Below are 19,865 nucleotides of genomic sequence, written 5' to 3'. Positions count from 1 at the left end.
CTCTTCCAGGAAGTAGAGAAAGATCAAAAGTTTATTAAAATGACAAAAATGAAACATACAGATTTCACATAAGAAATAAGACAGGCTATTACAGACTTCAACTAAGGACTGATAGAAGACAAAATTTATTAATATACAAACTCTGGTATAAAATGAGGAGAAACCTGCACACTAGGTACAAGCCAGACCACAAGGGCAGTAGATAAACTTTTTTCTCGAGAAATCAAGAGCTGAACTATCAGATATTGGAAGCTTCCAGAGGGACCACAGTCTCTTGAAAAAGGTGGCAGTTAAATTGCGGGGCTGGGGGAGGGTGTAGCCCAAACCACTTACTCAGTAAAATGTTTCCTTTCTAAACAGTTTACATTGGCAACTACTAAGGAGTAACAATACACACTGTTGTGACTTTACCCATCATTCATTTCAGTGGGGGGGGGGGAGAATAGATTTAGGCTCTCCATTGAAGCATACTGAAAATGTAGAACGAGAGATAACTTACCTAATAGCAGCAGTGGGTGGGTTTTTACCAAGACTGTCCTTTATCCAACCCGGGAAGGGGGGGGGGGTCAAAATACTGCAGATGCAGTTCAGTCAAGGCTAAGCTGTTCTGTCCCAGGGAGAGAAATGGGAAAGCGATGCACAGGCTGTTCTCTCACTATCATGGAGCAGAACTTTGGCTGGGTGACGCTCCTTCTCTTCCAACCCCAAAAGTGTCCTTTTAAGGCACCTATTTAAATATCTGATTCAATTTGACTACTAAAAGATGTTACATAAATAAGGAAATATATAAAAAGGCATGTTAACCATACAGGTCAAAAAAGTGACTACTATGTTAGAGGGCTAATAGTTTTTCACTCTATCCTAGAAAAGTTTTTTACAACTTTTGAGACTGCCTGCCTCCTCTCAACCATATGTGCCAGTTAAAGCTCCAAGAAACTGGTGTGATCCTTTGCAGGTGCACCCCTTGCCCATGGGGTCCACTCAGAAATGGGCATTGGACTTGACTTGTAACACTCCTCTACTCAAGAGCTTCAATGAGCTTCTTACTGTGGCCTCCAGCCCTTGCTTTCTCTTTAGATATCCTGGCAGCCATTTGCACATTACTGCCACTCACTAAAATCATCTGGTGCAGGCTTGAACTCTGATGAACTAGATCCAAAAAAGCAAGAACAAAACACAGATACACTGCAATGTGGTTCAATACATTAAGACAACACAAAAATAATTTCTTCAGTCATTTAAAAAAGTCAGACAGGGCCCCCTGGCTGTGCCTGCCAGCAGCCGTGTAAGACCAACACAAGTGAGAGTCAAAGGGCCAGCGAGTGACTCCGTAAATGGCAACACAAGACAGAGGACTCCCCTGAACAGGACCCAAGGAGTACAGCTACAAGGAGATTCCAGTATGGATAAGAAGTATATAAATCTAAACAGCATACACTCATGTTACCTACAGACCTTTAGTACAATTTGTAACTGTCACACCATATGTGTCCACATCTCCCAGGCAGTGTAAGGGCAAACTGGTTTGAGCTGGGGCCCAGCCCCAGAACGTCTTAAGTCACTGTAAACAAGAGGGTGCCTCTGAAGATGCACAAGGTCTGTGTTCCTTACTGAGAAGTTGAGCATGGCACACACAAGGCCCAAGTGCTTCCAATGTCAATTAGTGTCAACAAGAGGCCTGGCTGGAGGAGAAATGCCATTTCAGTGGAAGAAGTTAGCCACTCCTGTGCAGCCACCACATGGGAGAAGCCCTCACCCAGGCTGTAAGTATTATAAGCTCCAAGATGCCCACAGTGCTCTCTTAACTGCACAGGACTCCCTGCTCATGTCAATGTAGGAAGGTTTAAGAACCCTGGATATAAATTGAAAAAGAGAGGTGTGGTCTTCAGGAGGCAAGACTACCTTCTTCTACAAGAGGGAATAGGGATGCATGTTATATGCTGGGGGAGGGAATCTGGTGCCCATCTTCTCAACAAGTTGCAGGGGTGCAATGCAGAGAAAATTAAGTGCACTTGAATAAGTTTTGCTGGACTGCACCTGCATTTGGAGGTTAAAAATATTGCAGCTTCATTAAGCAACCAAACAGAAGATAAGCTTGATTTTTTTCCCTGCAAAGTGGGGAACTTTGTGTTTTTGTTTTGTAATGGCAAAATAGTAATTAAGAGGAGGAAAGTAGCAACAAAAGCCTCCCCTCCCAAACCAACCAGTCAACATTAGGGAAAGTCAGCGAGGCTGCTCAAGGGAACCATTAGAGGCTAATTTTCCCCCACCCCAGCACTGAAGGTAGCTGAACCTGCAAAGAGAAGGTGCTTTTAGGGCCCACTGTGCTATTAATAGTGTTCTGTTATTCCTCACTAAACAGGATAGCATGACTGTTACATTTTTTAAAATCACATTTCTGAGCTCCTACCAAAAGAAGAGATGAACAAAGGCTCACTGATGACATCATGCAGCTTAGAAACATTCCCAAACAAACATCCACTCTGGAAGCACCCCCAGATTCTATTGAGCTGCTCTGAGTTAGGAAGGGGCTTGCTAAATCTCCTGCATCTTGACAGGGCATATGCCAAAGTGCCTACCCAAGTGTACTGGCAGTGCACTGATAATCTCTAACTTCTGGATTTATATATCTATATAATGCTCAGGTTTAGACCTCACAATCCCTCCTATGGACCAAGGAGCAGAGTGGCAGCAAGAGCACCCATGGATATTTCGTGATTCTTGGCTACCTGTCAGAACCAAAAAAGTGGTGCCAATTACATCATGCTGGGAACACAACCTCAGCCCTGTGTTTCTTCCCAATGCCTGTTCTTGTCTCTAAGAAGAGAAAAATCCATTCCAATCCATGACAGTCGTGTGACCACAGTAACAAGCACACAAAGTCACACTCTTGGCTAGTGTCCCCTTATCCCATTTGTGTTTAACCTCTGCAAACCCTTTCAAGTAAGCCTGGTGAGGCCCCTTTTCTGAGGGTCTTTCCTATGGAATTCTCTGTCTCCTTACACGTCTTTCTGAAGGTCAGATGGCAGTCAGCACGCAGGGAGGACAGCAAAGCAACAGAGACTGTCAATATGAAACAGACGCACCCATCCCAATGAGAGAAAGTGCCCAATTCTTCTAGACTCCCAATAGAGATGCAATAACATTAGATGCACACAAATGGAGAGGGAGGTGCACATTTAAGGAGCATGCTTTGAGTTGATCCTATCTCCGCCTCTTGGGGCAACACTCAGTTCAGTCCAGATCCTCATCATCCCACCTGTCCCCACAGCTGCTGCTTTCAAACCACCAGGCTTGCTACAGCACTCGAGCAAGTGCTCTGGCAGAAAGTGGGGCCTGCAGGAAGTAACACCGGAGCAGAAGCCAAAACTTCTAGAAGGAATGTTACAAGTGGTTTCAGTCTTTCCTGAACTGCTTGCCACCACCCAGTGCCAGGATGAGGTTCTCTGATCAAGTGGGTGGAGGGAAGAGGATGCTTCCCACCCCAAGAACTGTTGCCAAGAGGAAGGCACCTGGCTTGCTTCAAGATCCTGGCTAGGCACATTTGCACAAAGCAAATCTTGCTGCACTTCACTGGACATCCAAGTTGACTGTGTGTTGAAATATCTTGTTACAGGGCCAAAAGTGCAGATGTGTTGGGCAAGAGCCAGCAAGAGGAGCCACTGCAGCTGCAAGGCCTCCATTCATTTTGATGGCACTGGAGCAGAGTTTTCGAGCTGCAGGGAAGGAGCACTTGCTTTTCCAAGGCCCCACACTGCACCCAGTGGCCACAACATCACTGGACAGTCCTAAATGTTCTTTTTATTGACATAGTTTATCTTCCCTTAAAAAAGAAAAAAATATAACAAACTCTCCTGGCTTATTTTTGTCCTTTGCCAGGAACTAGACAGATTCCATTTTCAGAAGTTTATGCTTTTGCCTCCAGCGTCAGAGTTGCTTCTTTAAGACACGCTGGAGCAGCGGATACTCGGGGAGCCCATTTGCGTGAGGACCTTGTCCAGCCACTGCAAGGGGCCATTCAGGTGAAGTTCAATCCAGCAGGGAGTACTTGTGACCGTCTGCCGCCTAAACAAGGGGAAAGGAAAGAAAAAGGAGCTAAGATAGCGGGCGTGTGTGTATTCCCTTCCAAAAAGCCCAGAGAGAAAGATCACAACTCTGCTTCGGGAAAGAAATTCTGTGCCCTGTACAAATTGTGCCAGCTTCAAGTTGCCTGTTTTCAGACGTGTTCAACTGGTTCTGTTAAGTACATGCCGCTAAGGGGCAAAGCAGAGGCCTGCTCAGCCTGCCTTCAGCCAAGACAAAAACCAGTCCCCACCAGCTCTGCATTGTGGCTTCCAAAGTTGCTGGCATTCCACCCGCAGCCCCCCCCACCACCACTGTTGCAATTTCAGGCATAAAATAGAAACAAGGCGTGGGTGCGTTCACTGGTGTGTGCGTGGCTGGCGGGCTGGCTGGCAAGTCCCAGACAACAAGATTCAGCACTTGGCCACATGAGATTTCACACAGCTTGCCACATTCCCTCTTATGGTGCCCTGCCTCTCCAAAAAGGGAGACAGTAATCTCAGGATGCCGATTCCTACACCCCTGACTCCTTGCCCCCCCCCCGGGGGAGGGGGACAGATTGGTTGAATTCATGCTGTCCCAAGTTCTCTTCATAGGTGCTTTGTTAAAGGAGCAGCTCTCCCAGCTGCTGGCCGTGCACACGCAGGGCTCTGCAATATGTGAACCAAACCCATTTTGGCTACCCTGTAATCGCCATAGCCATTCCCAGACTGGGAGGGGCTAGCCACCAGCTACATCCTGCTGTAAGGAAAGGCACGCTGGCAGCCTCCTGCAGAGTATCTGTTGCACACCACACTTGGCATGAAGCTCCGCAAGAGGGGCTGCCCTGGAGCCCTGCCTTGAGGGGGGAGGCATCTTCATGCTACTGCTGCCAAGACGCTCGGGTGCAGCGTCACCATCAATTCGTGGGAGGAGGGCAGCAGCATCATGCCAAGTGCAAACTGTACCCAGACTACATTACAATGTTGTTAGCTGACGGCCAGTTCCCCCATGCCCCCCCCCCCACAACTTGCTCATCTGGTTCTCATTAAGGGCTATGGCCATCTGCCAAGATAAAAGAGCAGCGGGGGGGGGGAAGTGTCAGCCAATTTCAAAACAAAATGGACTCCAAACATCTGGAGAAGTTGCAAGAGGTAACTGGAGAGGACCTGGGCTCCAGGCCTCAGATTCCGACCCCCAAGGTCTGGTGAAAAGAGGGGCCTGCAAAGCCTCACTTTTGCAAGCTGATCCCAGAAGCCTGGCTAGGCCCCCTGAATTGGGTTCACCGATTTCAAGCAGCAAAGTCATAGGACACTCCTTGGGAGACTCCTTGGTTCAATCCTGCCTGCACAGTACCCCAAAACAAGCAACAGGCTATGTCCAACCCATTCCCTGTCTAACATGAAAGATTAAGATCATTTCCATATTTACACCTTCTGGTTGTAGGCTGTTTCCCCTTTTTCGCTATTATGTAGAAGTGTCACTTATCGCCCCACTTGAAAGATGAGCTCCCTCCAATTCCTTGGATCCCACCCTAGAACTGTGAAAGGGCTAGAAACCCCTTGAGAGAAAGCCTGACTCCAGAGAACCACAGCACTGAGACCCACCCCCAATCACACTCGCACCCACTGATGCCAGGACTAAACCTGGAGAGGATGTTTCTGCTTCCTGCTCCTCTCTATGCTTTGCAGAGGGCAGTGCAGCCCCCCAGTTTACTTCACCCCCCAACATACATGCATGCACAAATGCTGTGCAAGTGAGGGGAGGGAAGGGAACACCCACAGGTGAGCACACAGGCCCCTCTCCCAAGAGAAAGTGAAACTTCAGAGACCACTTCCTCTCCCAGGCAGCTCTGAACCAAGGATCTGACCTGTACTCCGCTCCCCAGCCTTTGACGAAGCTCATCCGGATGGTGCACATCCTGGTCAGCTGGTAGACGGCCTCGAAGCCCTGGTTCACAGACTGGGCCAGAAGGGCTGCAAACTCCTGGTTGTTAAAGATCTTCAGATTACAACCTGCAGGGAAGACACAGAAGACAACAGCAGAGAAAACCTCAGTGTGTGATCGGGATAGTTCTTACACAAACAGCTCCCTGCAGGAGAGTAAGCAAAGCGGCCAGCAAGACTGTTCGTTGCAGAACTAAACACCAAGCACATATGAAAAGTTCAAACAAGGTTCCCCATATCCCCTCATATCCCAGCAGAGATAAAGTTGAAGCATTGCACATGTATATTAGCACAGGAAACTGCCTGATGTATTCAGACCATCCATTTTACGACACTGCCTGGCACCAGCCCTCTAGGGTCGCCCAGAAGGGTCGTCCTTAGCCCTGAAGATGCTATCGGGGACAGCCCCTGAGACCTTATCCATGCAACACTGGGTTGGCTCTGCCATGAGCTGTAGCCTCATCCTCGGAAGCATGGAAACCAGGAGACACCACTCTGAAAGCAGAACACACTGCAGAACTACATCAGGGCTGAATCTCTCCCTGCTACTCCCTCAAAACCTGGAGAAGCACCACTCTGCCTGAACACAGATTCCATGCCTGGGCTCAGCTGCAGGCTAGAAAGCCCAGAAGTGGAAATCTTACAGCTACTTCAGAGCCCTGGAAAAAGAGAAGCTTCCCTTCCTCTGCCACAAGACACTAGACAACCCAACCATGCCGCCCCCAGACTCTGCAGCCCCCCAAGCTCTGAAACTTGGCAGGGCAGGACCTGGAGTCAGTGCTCGTAAAGAAAATGTCCCGGCTCAAACTGCCAGCAATACAGTTAGAAAACAATACGGAGGAGAAACAAAGACGGCTTTGTACATTCTATTTATACCCTGCTTTTCTGCCAGTGTCAGATTCCCAAAGCAGGTTACAATTTGAACAAAAATGGTGCAATATATTAAGCGGTGGCAGCCAGGAGGAGTCTGAAGGGGAGTATGGCAGAAGAAGCTGTAGATGAACTTGGAATGATGGTGGTTAAAGGAGTCTACACACAGAAGTAGCCCTTCCATTGCTCTATGGAGTCTTCAGGGGAAGTGGCAGAAGTCACCTAAGCTCAAGTTCTCTCTGCAAAGCAGGCTGCCCTTGACCTTGTCTATTCAGAGCTTTAGCAACATTACAGCAGCAGGTTCGCTGGGACTAACAAAATGCAGAAAGGCTCTACAGAAACACCAACGTGCGGCACAAAACAAGCAAAGGCCCTTCCGAGTTACCTGGCGGGATCTTGCAGACTGTGGCTGGGTGCCAGCCGTAGCGCTGGTTGCAGTTGGGAGACTGGACAAAAATGGCGCTGTCACTGAGGCACTCGGCAAAGACCTCCCCTCCTATGTAGTACAGCCTCACTCCTCTTCCTGGGAGAGACAGGGTGGTGGCATTAGCAAGAGGGACAGCAAAGCAGGCTCAACCTTCGCCAGTCTCTACAGGTAGACAGACTGAAACCGGTTCTGGTCAACAGCAGCAGCCTCAGCAATGGCCTGTTTTCTTGACTTTCTTCTAAGGAGCCGAAAGCAGCATAAGTGGTTGTTCTTAATTTGTCCTCTTAACCAACTTATAAGGCAGGTGAGGCTGAAAGTGACTGGTCCCAGCTTGCCTGAATAGGGACCTGAGCCTGATTTAAGCCCAGCACAAACGGTGAGATTGCACTAGTGGTCTCCTGTCCTTAACTACTTTTACAATGAGAATGTTCTTGTTCTGGCGCTTGGGGAGGAGAAAGAGTAGAATGAGATGGTTTGATGTGTTCATGGGTGATGGAATCTGCCCTGCTGAGGCTGCAGCCAGCCAGGTTTGTTCTAGCTTGCCCAAAGCATGGATGTCTTGGGGTCAGCCCAGCAGTGGACCTAACCTGTCAACCAACTTCCATCATGTTATCACAGGTCACTGACTCCAACCATTGCTGCTTGTTAGCTTAGAACTTGCTGGCTGAACCTGCCCAGTGCCAGTAAGCATTTTTCAAAGGCAGCTCCGCAAAAAACTTCCCACTTTCCAAGCAGAGTAGGGTTTTCAGAAACAACCTTCTGATGGGGCTAATGGAAGCAATTCAGACCTTCAGCCTCTCTACTAGCAGAAATATGGGCTGCTGGGGTGGGGATGGAGCTAGGGAGATAGGCTGAAGAAAAGGGTGCATATTCCAGATTTTAAATTACTAGACATGTACGCAAAGGTAATTACAGTCTGACCATCAGGTATAATTAGAATTCAATTAAATACTGCAATTGAAGGTAAGCAAAGAAATTATGAAGGGCTCTTGAAAAACAGCTTCCCATGAGGTGGCCGTGTGTTATTTTGTTGTAGCCAACACAACAAAGTCTTAAGGCATTTGAAAAACCACACATGTGTTGTTCAAAAGGTTCTGTGGACAAGAGGCAGGCCGAATTATCCTCAGTTTGCAGAGAGTGTGTCTGTGAAGGTACAGAGGCCAATCCTATGCATGTCTACTCAGAAGTAAGTCCCCTTACAGTCAATGGGGCTTACTTCCAGGAAAGTGTGGATAGGATTGAGCTCACAGTCAGTAAAGCTAAACAAGATAAGCACTCTTACTGCTCACAAGAGCAGTGCTTCTTGGGGACAAAGCCAGAGACATGGTGTTATGTTAAAATCAATACCTGTAGTGGGAGAGGATACCACTGACTGGATCCAAGCTTGTTTGCACATACACATGAATACACAGGAAAAAGTCCTGTGCTCAAGAATTACACTGCATGCCTCTGACAAAGTACAATGTGCAGATTACCCACTGCCCAGGTCAACTCCCCCACCCAACAACACAAGGTGGGCTACCGATGTGCCGCCGGGTAAGTTCCACAGCTGCGTTTCGGTTCACGTTCGACAGCAAGCCAAGGCAGAAGCGTTCTGAATTGGAGGGGTCAGTGAAACCATCCACAGTCATTGACGGCTGAGAAGCATGAAACGTCTCCCCAACCCGCTGGTTGAGCTCGTAGTAAGATATAGAACACCAGAAGGCCGGTTCACAGTAAGTCACAGGCTGAAGATCTGCGGGGGAGGGGGGAAAACAGCTGTGAGAGCCATCTGCAAGATGCCTTCCACTTACCCATCAGTTTCAACAATATATTCAGAAGTTGAGAGTTGCTCCATCACAGGTTACAAGCCACGATGGGTACATGCAACCTCCTGATTTTAGAAGTAAGCTACCTAAGAGTGCCAGATGCAAGGGAGGGAACCAGGATTCTGGTCTCATGTGCTCCCTGAGGCATCTGGTGGGCCACTGTGAGATACAGGAAGCTGGACAGGATGGGCTTTTGGTCTGATCCAGCATGGTAATAAGTAATGGTATTACATGGTAACATGTAATAAGTAATTGTCTGGGCATTCCAATGTGATCACAAAGCACTCGCACATGCACTCTTTTCCTCTTAGGCTGGAGACCCAGGACAGTTTCCAAGAGCACCAACTGGGGAGTACATTGCCTCCCTTGCCACACGCCCACATAGGCACCTTTTGCCTCCATAGCCAAAAAGTGGCAGCCCCCCCCCCCCCCCGCAACCAGCCTTTGGCTAGGATTATGAGCAGCATTTATGATTTAGCAGCATCTGTGTGTAATTTTCCTTGTGAAAGAGCCATCCTTCACACCAGCTGCAAGGCAGGGCATTGCTGACACATCCTCCTACAGAGCCCAACACACTGATTGCAAGAAAGCCCTCACCATCCTTACCCAGATTGTTGTGTGCAGGGGACATCGGGTTCGGAGACAAGTTTGGAGACCCTAAAAAAAAACACACAAGTCACACAAATAATGATGAGGATGGAAATGGCTCCGCCAGTGGCATCACTAGGATTCAAGTCACCTGGTGCAGGAGTCCTACGCATCACCCCATGTAGTGGGCGGGGCAATGTACCATTGCCCCGCCCCCACTGGTTTTTTTTGGCTGTACCTTTTGTTAGAACACAGATATTTCAATGTGGTTTGTTTCATTGCATTCTGCATGAAATTATGCATTGATTGATATATAACATGATGGTCTTATTCCTCCAAACTCTGATTTTAGTGATTTTGAAAACTTGTAGAGTCTCTCTCTCTCTCTCTCTCACACACACACACACACACACCCTGCGTCAACTTACTAACACCTAACTGCAGCAGTTCTCAAACTTTTAGCACTAGGACCCACTTTTTAGACCCCCCGCACCCCCCCAGCGACGCCAATGGGCTCAGCAGAGACAGCTGAAGCACCTTCTCAGGCCATGCTCAAGAACCTCTCAGCAATTCCTGCGGTGGCTTACCCAGGGGTAAGAGAAAGAGTTTCCCCTTGTCTCCGGCTGAGCCACATTGGGCCCCTATCTTGCACTGGATACAGCTCAGGCCTCCTGGCCTGTCTGTTTCAGAGCAAGATACAATTGCACTGTAAGTTGAGTGTGGGGGAGAGAGGCAGGGGAGAGAGGAATTGGGACTTGCATTCTCTCAGTAACTTCTGATCATCGACGCGATGTTAGCATGTCACTGCAGTCTTCATATGTCACCATCCACTGCATTAAACCTCATGTTGCCACTTAAAACTTTCCTAAAATGTGTCAACAGTTTTCAGATGCTCAAGGCTCAAAATAACATACCTGGTGCACATCACTGACATGTTTGCACCACCAGAGCACATGCAAGTCACATGCATAGCCTCATCTCCCGTTCATCTGCTGTAACTTTTTTCCGATTGCATTATCTTGTCTGCTTTATCTGCTTATTGGGAACCCCTGGTGTCCAAGAAAAAGCTGGGAAAATGGATGCCAGTTTTGCACACAAGACTGGCCACTCTGAGGGTGACATCCAAAACCAGTGGCAATTCCAAGCAATTATATCCTCAAAGGCCCCTGCATACATTTTAGATGTTGGCCACATGACCAATAATTGCACATGCCAGAAATGTAATTTCAAAACAGGGCTGCGTGCGAGAACCATCAACCATCCCACGCTTGCCTTTTCCGCCGGTGACACTGAGGGAAAGGATGATAAATTTACCATTCCAGCCCCTTTTAGAATCCCACATACATTCTTTGGCTTGAGCTGTGCCAGCGGGGAGAGACAGGAGGTGGCCAACTCAGAGAGAGCAGGATTTGTGTTGGGCGAAACGGTCCCATTCCTCTCTCTCCACCCCCCTCCAACTTGCTTTCATTTCAGTGCCATTTCTTTTTTCTTCAGATGCAGTGCAGCAAAGACATCTGCGGGATGGAGGGAGAGGTAGGAACCAAAACAGGAGGGCCACACAAGCCTCCATATAAGCTAAGGCCAACCTCTCCAATGACCTCTCCTCTTTCATGGTTCAAAGAGGTCAGGGGGTTAAAAACCAACATCCAGCTGCAATAAATTTCTCTTAGGGAGCAATCCTAACCCCTTATGTCAGTGCTTTCCAGCACTGACATAAGGGCAATGCAGCTCTGAGGTAAGGGAACAAACATGCACTTACTTTGAGGAGGCCTCCATGAGTGACACCCAACTGCAGGATGCAGCACATGTCCCATTGGCACCGCTATGCCAGTGCTGGAAAGCACTGACATAAGGGGTTAGGAGTGCACCCTTAAAGTGTTTAAAGCGAAACCTGAACTTAATACCAATATATAATTCTCTTAAAACCTATGACCCTGTTATACCTGCATCCATGCTATGGTTCATCTGGTGGTCGCTGGTTTCTCCATCCTCGCTCAAATACCCAGGAGGGGGTGTCTCTGGAGAAAAAGAAATCAATAAGAAGATAGCACTATAATGAAAACAAAGCAAAATCCAGGAATTTAGGTCTATGAACATCAACAATCTGGAAGCAAAACCCAGGAGTCTGGCCTCTATGCTCATAACTCTCTAAAGCAGGGGTTTCCAAACTTTTTGGACAGAGGGCCGCATCAAATATCTGGCATGGTGTTGAGGGCCAGGAAAATAATTCAAATATAAAATTTAAATAAGTAAGAGATGGAACTTAGATGAGCGAATAAACAAATGAATGAATGAATGGGCTCATTCATTCAACCTCTCTGGCCCTCACCAGACACAGTTGAGTGGGCCAGAGGCTTTCAGGGACAAAAGCCTGGCTTGCGGGCCGGATAGAGGCTTGCTGTGGGCCGCATCTGGCCCCCGGGCCGGGGTTTGGAGACCCCTGCTCTAAAGAACCTTAAAACCTCCTCCTTATAATAATACTGTCTTCCCATTTTACATATGTGGAATGGCACCAATGGAAGACTGAGGTTTGCACAAGGACCTGGGCCACCACTTGTCCCTACCACATGCCCTCTGGGCAAGACGCATCTAGAGAATAGCATATGATGGGGAGACGGGAGTACTGTGTAAGAAGCAGCTGAAAAGCTAACTATTCAAAAAAGCAGTCCTTGAGTGATAAAGTAGGAGTAAGTAACTGCTATGTGGAAACTGGAGACTCCTAAAACCCCCTAAAGACCTGCCGGGAATGGCTTCGAAGGGAGGGGCCGATTGCCCACCCTGCTGAGGCTCCCTGCCAGGTTGAGTCCTCCGCCCCCCTCCAGCTACGCCACCACCTAAACCAGTAAGGGCAACAGGGCCCCAAACCTGCCATTGAGCCCCCTCAAGACGACCACACTTATGCATTCTCAGGAAGGTGCCCAGTACCTGGAATATAGTTGCTCTGCGGTTCAATGCCTGCCGGGAAGTTGGTGTTCTCCGGAATGGAATGGCTGTAGTCATCCAGGGGAGGGAACTCGGCTGGAATCTCTGCATGCCTTGGAACCAGCACAGGAGGCAGCACTGGAGCAAGGCAGAGACAACAAGGTGGAACCACATCAGCACCAGCACTGGACACAAATGCCGCCACCCACCACTACCACTCTGCCTTCCAGTTCCCCAGCAATGAGCCTTCTCCTCCTCCGCCCCAGCCCCCCCCCCCACACATCCCCTGCCAAGGGAGGTGCTCTACCTGGCGTCTCCACTCTCTGATAGTGGTATGGATTCACACAGACTTCATCCTTCTTCATGTTGAAGGCATATTCACACATCTCCATGGCCCGCAACTCGTGGTGACTGTGGAGATCTGGCCACCGCCACAGCCGGCAATAGATGACATGGGGGAGCCCCTTGCGGTGAGAGACCTGTAGGCGGCCATCCAGTGACCTGCATTTGGGACACAAAGAGCAACCAGTTCGTTTATTTTCAGAATTTTGGTCCCCTTTTCTCTTTCAGAAGAATCCTAAGCAAATGAAAAGACCGTCTCAAATGGTAACACCATCTTCCTTAAGAACATAAGAACAGCCCCACTGGATCAGGCCATAGGCCCATCTAGTCCAGCTTCCTGTATCTCACAGCAGCCCACCAAATGCCCCAGGAGCACAACAGATAACAAGAGACCTCATCCTCGTGCCCTCCCTTGCATTGGCATTCTGACAGAGCCCATTTCTAAAATCAGGAGGTTGCACATACACATCATGACTTGTAACCCGTAATGGATTTTTCCTCCAGAAATTTGTCCAATCCCCTTTTAAAGGCATCCAGGCCAGATGCCGTCACCACATCCTGCAGCAAGGAGTTCAACAGACCAACCACATGCTGAGTAAAGAAATATTTTCTTTTGTCTGTCCTAACTCTCCCAACACTCAATTTTAGTGGATGTCCCCTGGTTCTGGTGTTGTGTGAGAGTGTAAAGAGCATCTCTCTATCCATGTTATTCTTCCCATGCATAATTTTGTATGTCTCAATCATGTCCCCCCTTAGGCGCCTCTTTTCTAGGCTGAAGAGGCCCAAACGCCATAGCCTTTCCTCATAAGGAAGGTGCCCCAGCCCAGCCATCATCTTAGTCGCTCTCTTTTGCACCTTTTCCATTTCCACTATGTCTTTTTTGAGATGCGGCGACCAGAACTGGACACAATACTCCAGGTGTGGCCTTACCATAGATTTGTACAACGGTATTATAATATTAGCCGTTTTTTTCTCAATACCTTTTCTAATGATCCAAGGCATGGAATTGGCCTTCTTCACTGCTGCCGCACATTGAGTCGACACTTTCATTGACCTGTCCACCACCACCCCAAGATCGCTCCCTGATCTGTCACAGACAGCTCAGAACCCATTAGCCTATATGTGAAAGGAATATATTAATCAAAGGAAGAACTGAGGGGGGCAAAGTCCCACGGCAGCAGCAGCAGGGAAGGTGAACAAAGAACACCAGGAGACCCCTCTAAAAACCAAGGGTGCTGTCATCTGAAGATGAGCCATGCTGGGGGACTGGCAGGTTTCTTCGCCTAATGCTGCTGAATGATAAGGCTCTTATTCAGTTGTGTGCTCTGTCACAAGTAAGTCACAAAGTTTACACAACCTAGCACAGTTGTGTGCTCTGCATAACACAATGACCCCTGCTAATTGGGGACCCCTGCTAATTGGGGACCCCTGCTAATTGGGTAAGAGGCACTTTTTCAAGTAGGTGCTCCTTTTTTTAGCAGGGGGAGAGTAACTGGCCCACCTCACCCCAGCACTGTCTGTTCTAGTGGCTGTCTGCTGGTATTCATTTGCATCTTTTTAGATTGTGAGCCTTTTTTGGGAAAGGGAGCCATTTAGTTATTTGATTTTTCTCTGTAAACCGCTTTGTGAACTTTTAGTTGAAAAGCGGTATATAAATACTGTTAATTAATAATAATAATAATGATGGGGCTTCTCATTTAGATCTGGGATGACCAGAAAGGGCGTCTCTGGTATTGTTTCTTCACTTTAAAGAAAGACTGATGGAAACCAATTTGCTGAAACAAAAGTCAACCGACCTGCAGGTGTCTGTAGAAACATGTTTTAAAAATACTGGCCAACCCATAGCAAAACAGCCAGCTATAAAATTTGCTGCTCTGATCTCACTCCCCTCAAGACCAAAGAGGCAGCTATTGAAACATGATGCATCTCCAATTCAGAGATGACACGACTACTGTGAAGATCACATAACCTGAAGGCCCATGTTCTCCAGTATCAGCCTGCCTGCCCCCCAAGATCAGCATCAGCGGCCCTGCTTTCCAGCCCTCCCAGTGGCAGAGAATTGGTCGGTGGGCACAAGAGACTGAGGCTTTTTGGTGGTGTTACGTGAAAATCTCCTTTTTCCTTCCAAGTTGTGATTTTTATGTCTGGTTATGTATTATGGACAAAAACTCATGCAGGTCAAACCTCAAAATACAGGACACCCTTCCCCCAGTACACTTTTCCAAAACCCTGGCAAAAGTCACAAGTTTACACAACCTCTAGCAATGCAAAAATGCCTCCTGATCCAATCACTGTTATGCAAAACAAGCATGCACCTCTGGAGGAAGAAGTCTATTGTTGTAGCTTTATCACTCTTAAGCACCTTATGCAAACTGCCTCCCCCCCTCCAGGAGGCCAGTCATGGCTGATACCCAGTCATCCTTTTCTTGCATGCTCCATGCGTCCCACTGTGTGTAGTGAGCATGCGCATCCAGGAGGCCACATCCGGGTCATTCAATCCAGCTTCCAGGTCAGCAAAAAAAAGAAAAGCCTTTTAAGAAAGAACTTCACCACATGTTCTCTCTCTGGCTGCCCTCCCAAGGAAGAGGTCCTCCTTAGGACTCTCCACCCCCCCCCCAACCGCTTCCCAGGACAGGTAACTATATCTTGTGTATGGTATCTTTTCTCTTCTCCCCCCCTTTTCTCTCCCATTCTCTCCCCATCTTAGTTAGCAACTGGGTTATGCAGATCAGGGACCCCTAAAATCCTTCCCTACAACCTATCCTTTTCTGATTCCTTCTCGGATGCACCAAATACACGGCACATGCAACCACCATAAAGCTAGGTACACAGGATCCAAGTACTAGGAACCAAGAAACATATACTTACCATTTTCCATGTGCATTATGTTTACCTGTGTGTTTTTGTAATAAAAATATAATCCTATTGAAAGTTATCTTTCTCCCAGTCTCCTCTTTAAGCTAAACAAGGGATTATCTCTGCATTACGCTGCCTTGTATCTAGCCTGTGATCCTGAAGTTTCCAAAAGGGTAATATAATAATTCCCCTTAAAACATAACAGCCCTTTTTGGTAACAGTGGTGCCTCCTTTCCTTTTCCCAGAGTCACCACAATCACCCCACTCACCATCTTCAGGAATACGTTAAAAAGGTTTATTTGGCAAGGCCTGAAACCTTTTAAACTTGCACTGTTTATATGGAGACGGGAAACAGAAGATGGATGTCCAGGAGAGGGGAGCAGCCCCCAAGGTGGCCTTGCAAAAAGGTGCCCTGATGTGTGATTCAAAAGAGACTGGAATGGAACCGAGGGGAGCGAGGCTGATGCAGAAGAACTGGTGCTAAGAAAGCACTTCTCCCACCCAAGCCGCTCATAGTGGCTTCACAAGAATTGGCCAGAGGTCAAAGCTAGCACAGACACACACTGGGTTTCAAGTGGACACAAGGGGCCAAGAATGCCTGGCCCAGCCATGTCCTTTACTATTACTCAAGAAGCCTCTCTGGCTCACCAGCTCTGCATTTGGGACAGAAGCAACTCTGGCCAGGAGACACTCCCAGACCCATGGCTGGCTGGCACTGTCCTGGCTCCCCCACCCCAGCTCCTTGCAAGAGGCTGTGACACTGGCAGAACCTTTCCTGCAGCAGCAGTGTCATTCATTTCCTGTGGCAGGGAACAACATTTGTGCCTACAAGCTTGATTTCAACCTGCCAAGTGTCCCCAAAAGCCCCCTGTGCTTTTTGTCCAGGCAAAAGAAGAGGCAGAGCTGTTTCTGTGACACACAAATAGCGGCACTTGGGAAGGTGAAGCCCTGGCCGCTCTCCTGGGCTGCTCCCTGTGTGGCAAGGTCTAACTAAGCTCCAGGCAGATGGAAGCAAAAAATCCAGAGCTGACGCTAAGAGATGCTGCTCTTGAGGGGCAGACTGATGGGCAAAGTGGACTTGATCCATCAGCACATGAAGGCATCAGCACCTTCTAAGCTAAGGAGAGAATTCCGAAAGGAGAGAGTGTGGCATAAGCCCTGGTCAACAGCTTCAGCACAGCCCTGCCTCAGGGGGTATTCCATGAGCTCACATCCCACCCATGCAGAACCTGGTGCCAAGAGCAGTATTCTGTGTCCCAATAGCCTCCACTTTCATTCTCATCTTCAAATAAGCAAGCCTCTAGCCAGAACTACATGTGTATGGAGCTGTGCGCTAAGGGGATTGAATGGGATTTCCAAGGGCCCCAACAGCTCAGAACCCATTAGCCTATATGTGAAGTTTTGATTTTTTGCCCCAATGTGCATGACTTTACACTTACTGACATTGAATCGCATCTGCCATTTTGCTGCCCATTCTGCCAGTTTGGAGAGATCCTTCTGGAGCTCCTCACAATCACTTCTGGTCCTCACCACTCAGAAAAGTTTGGTGTCGTCTGCAAACTTTGCCACCTCACTGCTCAACCGTCTCCAGGTCATTTATGACGAGGCTGAAGAGCACCGGTTCCAGGACAGATTCTTGGGGCACACCGCTTTTCACCTCTCTCCATTGTGAAAATTGCCCATTGACACCCACTCTCTGTTTCCTGGTCTTTAACCAGGTCTCAGTCCAGGAGAGGACCTGTCCTCTAATTCCCTGACTGTGGAGTTTTTTCAGTAGCCTTTGGTGAGGGACCGTGTCAAACGCCTTCTGAAAGTCGAGATATATAATGTCCAAGGGTTCTCCTGCATCCACATGCCTGTTGACCTTTTCAAAGAATTCTAAAAGGTTCATGAGGCAAGACTTACCCTTACAGAAGCCATGCTGATTCTCCCTCAGCAAGGCCTGTTCGTCTATGTGTTTTGAGATTCTATCTTTGATGAGGCATTCCGCCTTCTTACCCGGAATAGATGTTAGGCTGACTGGCCTATAGTTTCCCGGGTCCTCCCTCTTTCCCTTTTTAAAGATGGGCATGACATTTGCTATCCTCCAATCCTCTGGCACTGTGGCCATTTTGAGGGACAAGTTGCATATTTTAGTCAGGAGATCAGCAACTTCATTCTTTAATTCCTTAATAACTCTTGTGTGGATGCCATCAGGTCCTGGTGACTTACTGATCTTTAATTTATCAATGCAGATTCAAGTAGCTTCCTTGTGAGCTTCCTCCTGTGGGGCAAGAGGTCTGCTCTAGAGGGTAGAGCCTCTGTTTGCCTGAAGATAACATCCGCAGGTCGCCAGTTCGAGGCCACCGGCACCGTGAATGGTGAGACCTTGAAGCAGCTGACAAGCTGAGCCGAGTTATTCCACCTGCTCTTTGGTGTGAGCAAAGAAGTGTCTTGGCTGCCCTCCATGTGAGAGATGAAGGAGCTGCTTCTCAGCTTGCGTGGGAGGAAACTGGAGACCAGAATGTGATACCAGATCAGAAAGATCCATCTGAAATGGTGTGGTTCTTGAAAGACAGAACCTTTCTTCCATTGTAAAAATCTCTACGGGGATTTAAAACAGCCTGCCTATGTAAACCGCCTTGAATAAAGTCTGAGGAGAAATCTGACGACCAAGAAAGGTGGTATATAAATACCTATATTATTTGCTGGCAACCTTCAGTCTCGAAAGACTATGGTATCGTGCTCTGAAAGGTGGTTCTGGAACAGCGTCTAGTGTGGCTGAAAAGGCCAATCCGGGAGTGACAATCCCTTCCACACCAGGAGCAAGTGCAGTCTGTCCCTGGTCTGTCTCCCTGGCTATGGGCCTTCCTTCTTTGCCTCTTTGCCTCAGACTGTTGGCCAAGTGTCTCTTCAAACTGGGAAAGGCCATGCTGCACAGCCTTATTATTATTATTGTGAGGAAGCAGTTGCCATGGCTTCCTCACAAGGAAGTTGCTAGAATCAGTATGTAAGATGGCTATGCCATACCCCCCCAAACTAGAGTCAACTGAGTAAAACCAATATCATTTTTGGATTCAGCACCCCAAATATACCCAAGAATAGGTCTAATTTTTACATCAACAGAATGTGTGTAGGCCTGTATTATTAACAATCACCATTATCAATACTGATTGAAGTGTTCTGTTCCTAGCTCTCTGTATGTAAAGTTAAACTAAGCTACTGACATCTCCTGAAGTCGTACTGGTCCCTAATAGGATTGGTGATGACGACTATTTCGACTGGCAAAGGGGGTACAGGGACATGTTGGGCAACCCTTTGAAGGGTCTGCAATCACAAAGCGGTTAAGAACCCCTGCCCTAGGATCTCCAGCAAAGAGGAGCTCAACAGGCAGAGTTCTTGAACAGCAACTGCCAGTCTGAGTTGGCAACACTGCCCTAATTCAGGACAAGCCTGCTTCATCATGAACATTCACAGTTCTGAAGGGAGGGAGGGGTCCATTGCTGGGGCAGAGCAGCCCCCAACGCATGCAGGTCTTGGGTTCAGTGCTGCAGGGCTGAGAACACCCTGCCAGCCCCGGGCAACGGTCTATCTCAGCACAAGGCGGCTTCCTGTGGTCAGGCCAATATGCCCCAAAGCAGCAAGTGCTCCAGCAAGCCAGGCTATATCCATGGCTCACCCTGGAGGAGACTGTGCCTCCTGCCAGCCTGTACTGGCCACTTGGGACAAGGGCTTCTCTGCTTTGTTTTCACACAAAAAACCAGTGATGCAGAAACAGGGAAGTACAACCAACATTAATCTCCTCCTGCACCTGCAAGTCTCAGAGGCGACTCCTGGACAGGCAGCACCTCCATTTTCTAACTTGTAGCTACATTTTTCAAACACAGCTGCTGTCGTAGTTTCCCCCTGCTTGACTTTATCTGCCAAGTTGTTGCATTGCGGTTTTTGGGTTTGGTTTCTTTCTCTCTCTCTCTTTTTTTAAATATCAGCTGGGAAGGGCCAGTGTGCGAAAAAACAGAGAGAAGCACTTCCGTTTCAAATCTGTTTTGGTGAATAAAGCAATGTGCATCACAACCCACCACAATA

The 19,865-nt window shown here is 48.1% G+C and overlaps 1 protein-coding gene across 1 annotated transcript in view; it reads right to left on the bottom strand.

Moving 5' to 3' along the window:
* Positions 1 to 109: 109 nt before the first annotated feature.
* Positions 110 to 19,865, bottom strand: part of SMAD3 (SMAD family member 3) — a 58,695-nt gene continuing 38,939 nt past the window's right edge. Inside the window, exons 2-9 of the mRNA XM_066635118.1 lie at positions 12,910 to 13,103; positions 12,606 to 12,740; positions 11,624 to 11,698; positions 9,699 to 9,749; positions 8,807 to 9,019; positions 7,243 to 7,380; positions 5,912 to 6,056; positions 110 to 4,065 (exon numbers count right to left, since the gene is read on the bottom strand). Of these exons, the coding sequence (XP_066491215.1) occupies positions 3,942 to 4,065; positions 5,912 to 6,056; positions 7,243 to 7,380; positions 8,807 to 9,019; positions 9,699 to 9,749; positions 11,624 to 11,698; positions 12,606 to 12,740; positions 12,910 to 13,103 (1,075 nt within the window). The 3' untranslated portion in view covers positions 110 to 3,941. The remainder of the gene's footprint in view (positions 4,066 to 5,911; positions 6,057 to 7,242; positions 7,381 to 8,806; positions 9,020 to 9,698; positions 9,750 to 11,623; positions 11,699 to 12,605; positions 12,741 to 12,909; positions 13,104 to 19,865) is intronic.

The sequence above is a fragment of the Tiliqua scincoides genome, chromosome 8, assembly GCF_035046505.1.
Source record: "Tiliqua scincoides isolate rTilSci1 chromosome 8, rTilSci1.hap2, whole genome shotgun sequence".
In the NCBI taxonomy this organism is placed as follows: domain Eukaryota; kingdom Metazoa; phylum Chordata; class Lepidosauria; order Squamata; family Scincidae; genus Tiliqua; species Tiliqua scincoides.
Note: the sequence above shows the minus strand (reverse complement) of the source record. Positions and strands in the feature narration are given on the sequence as shown.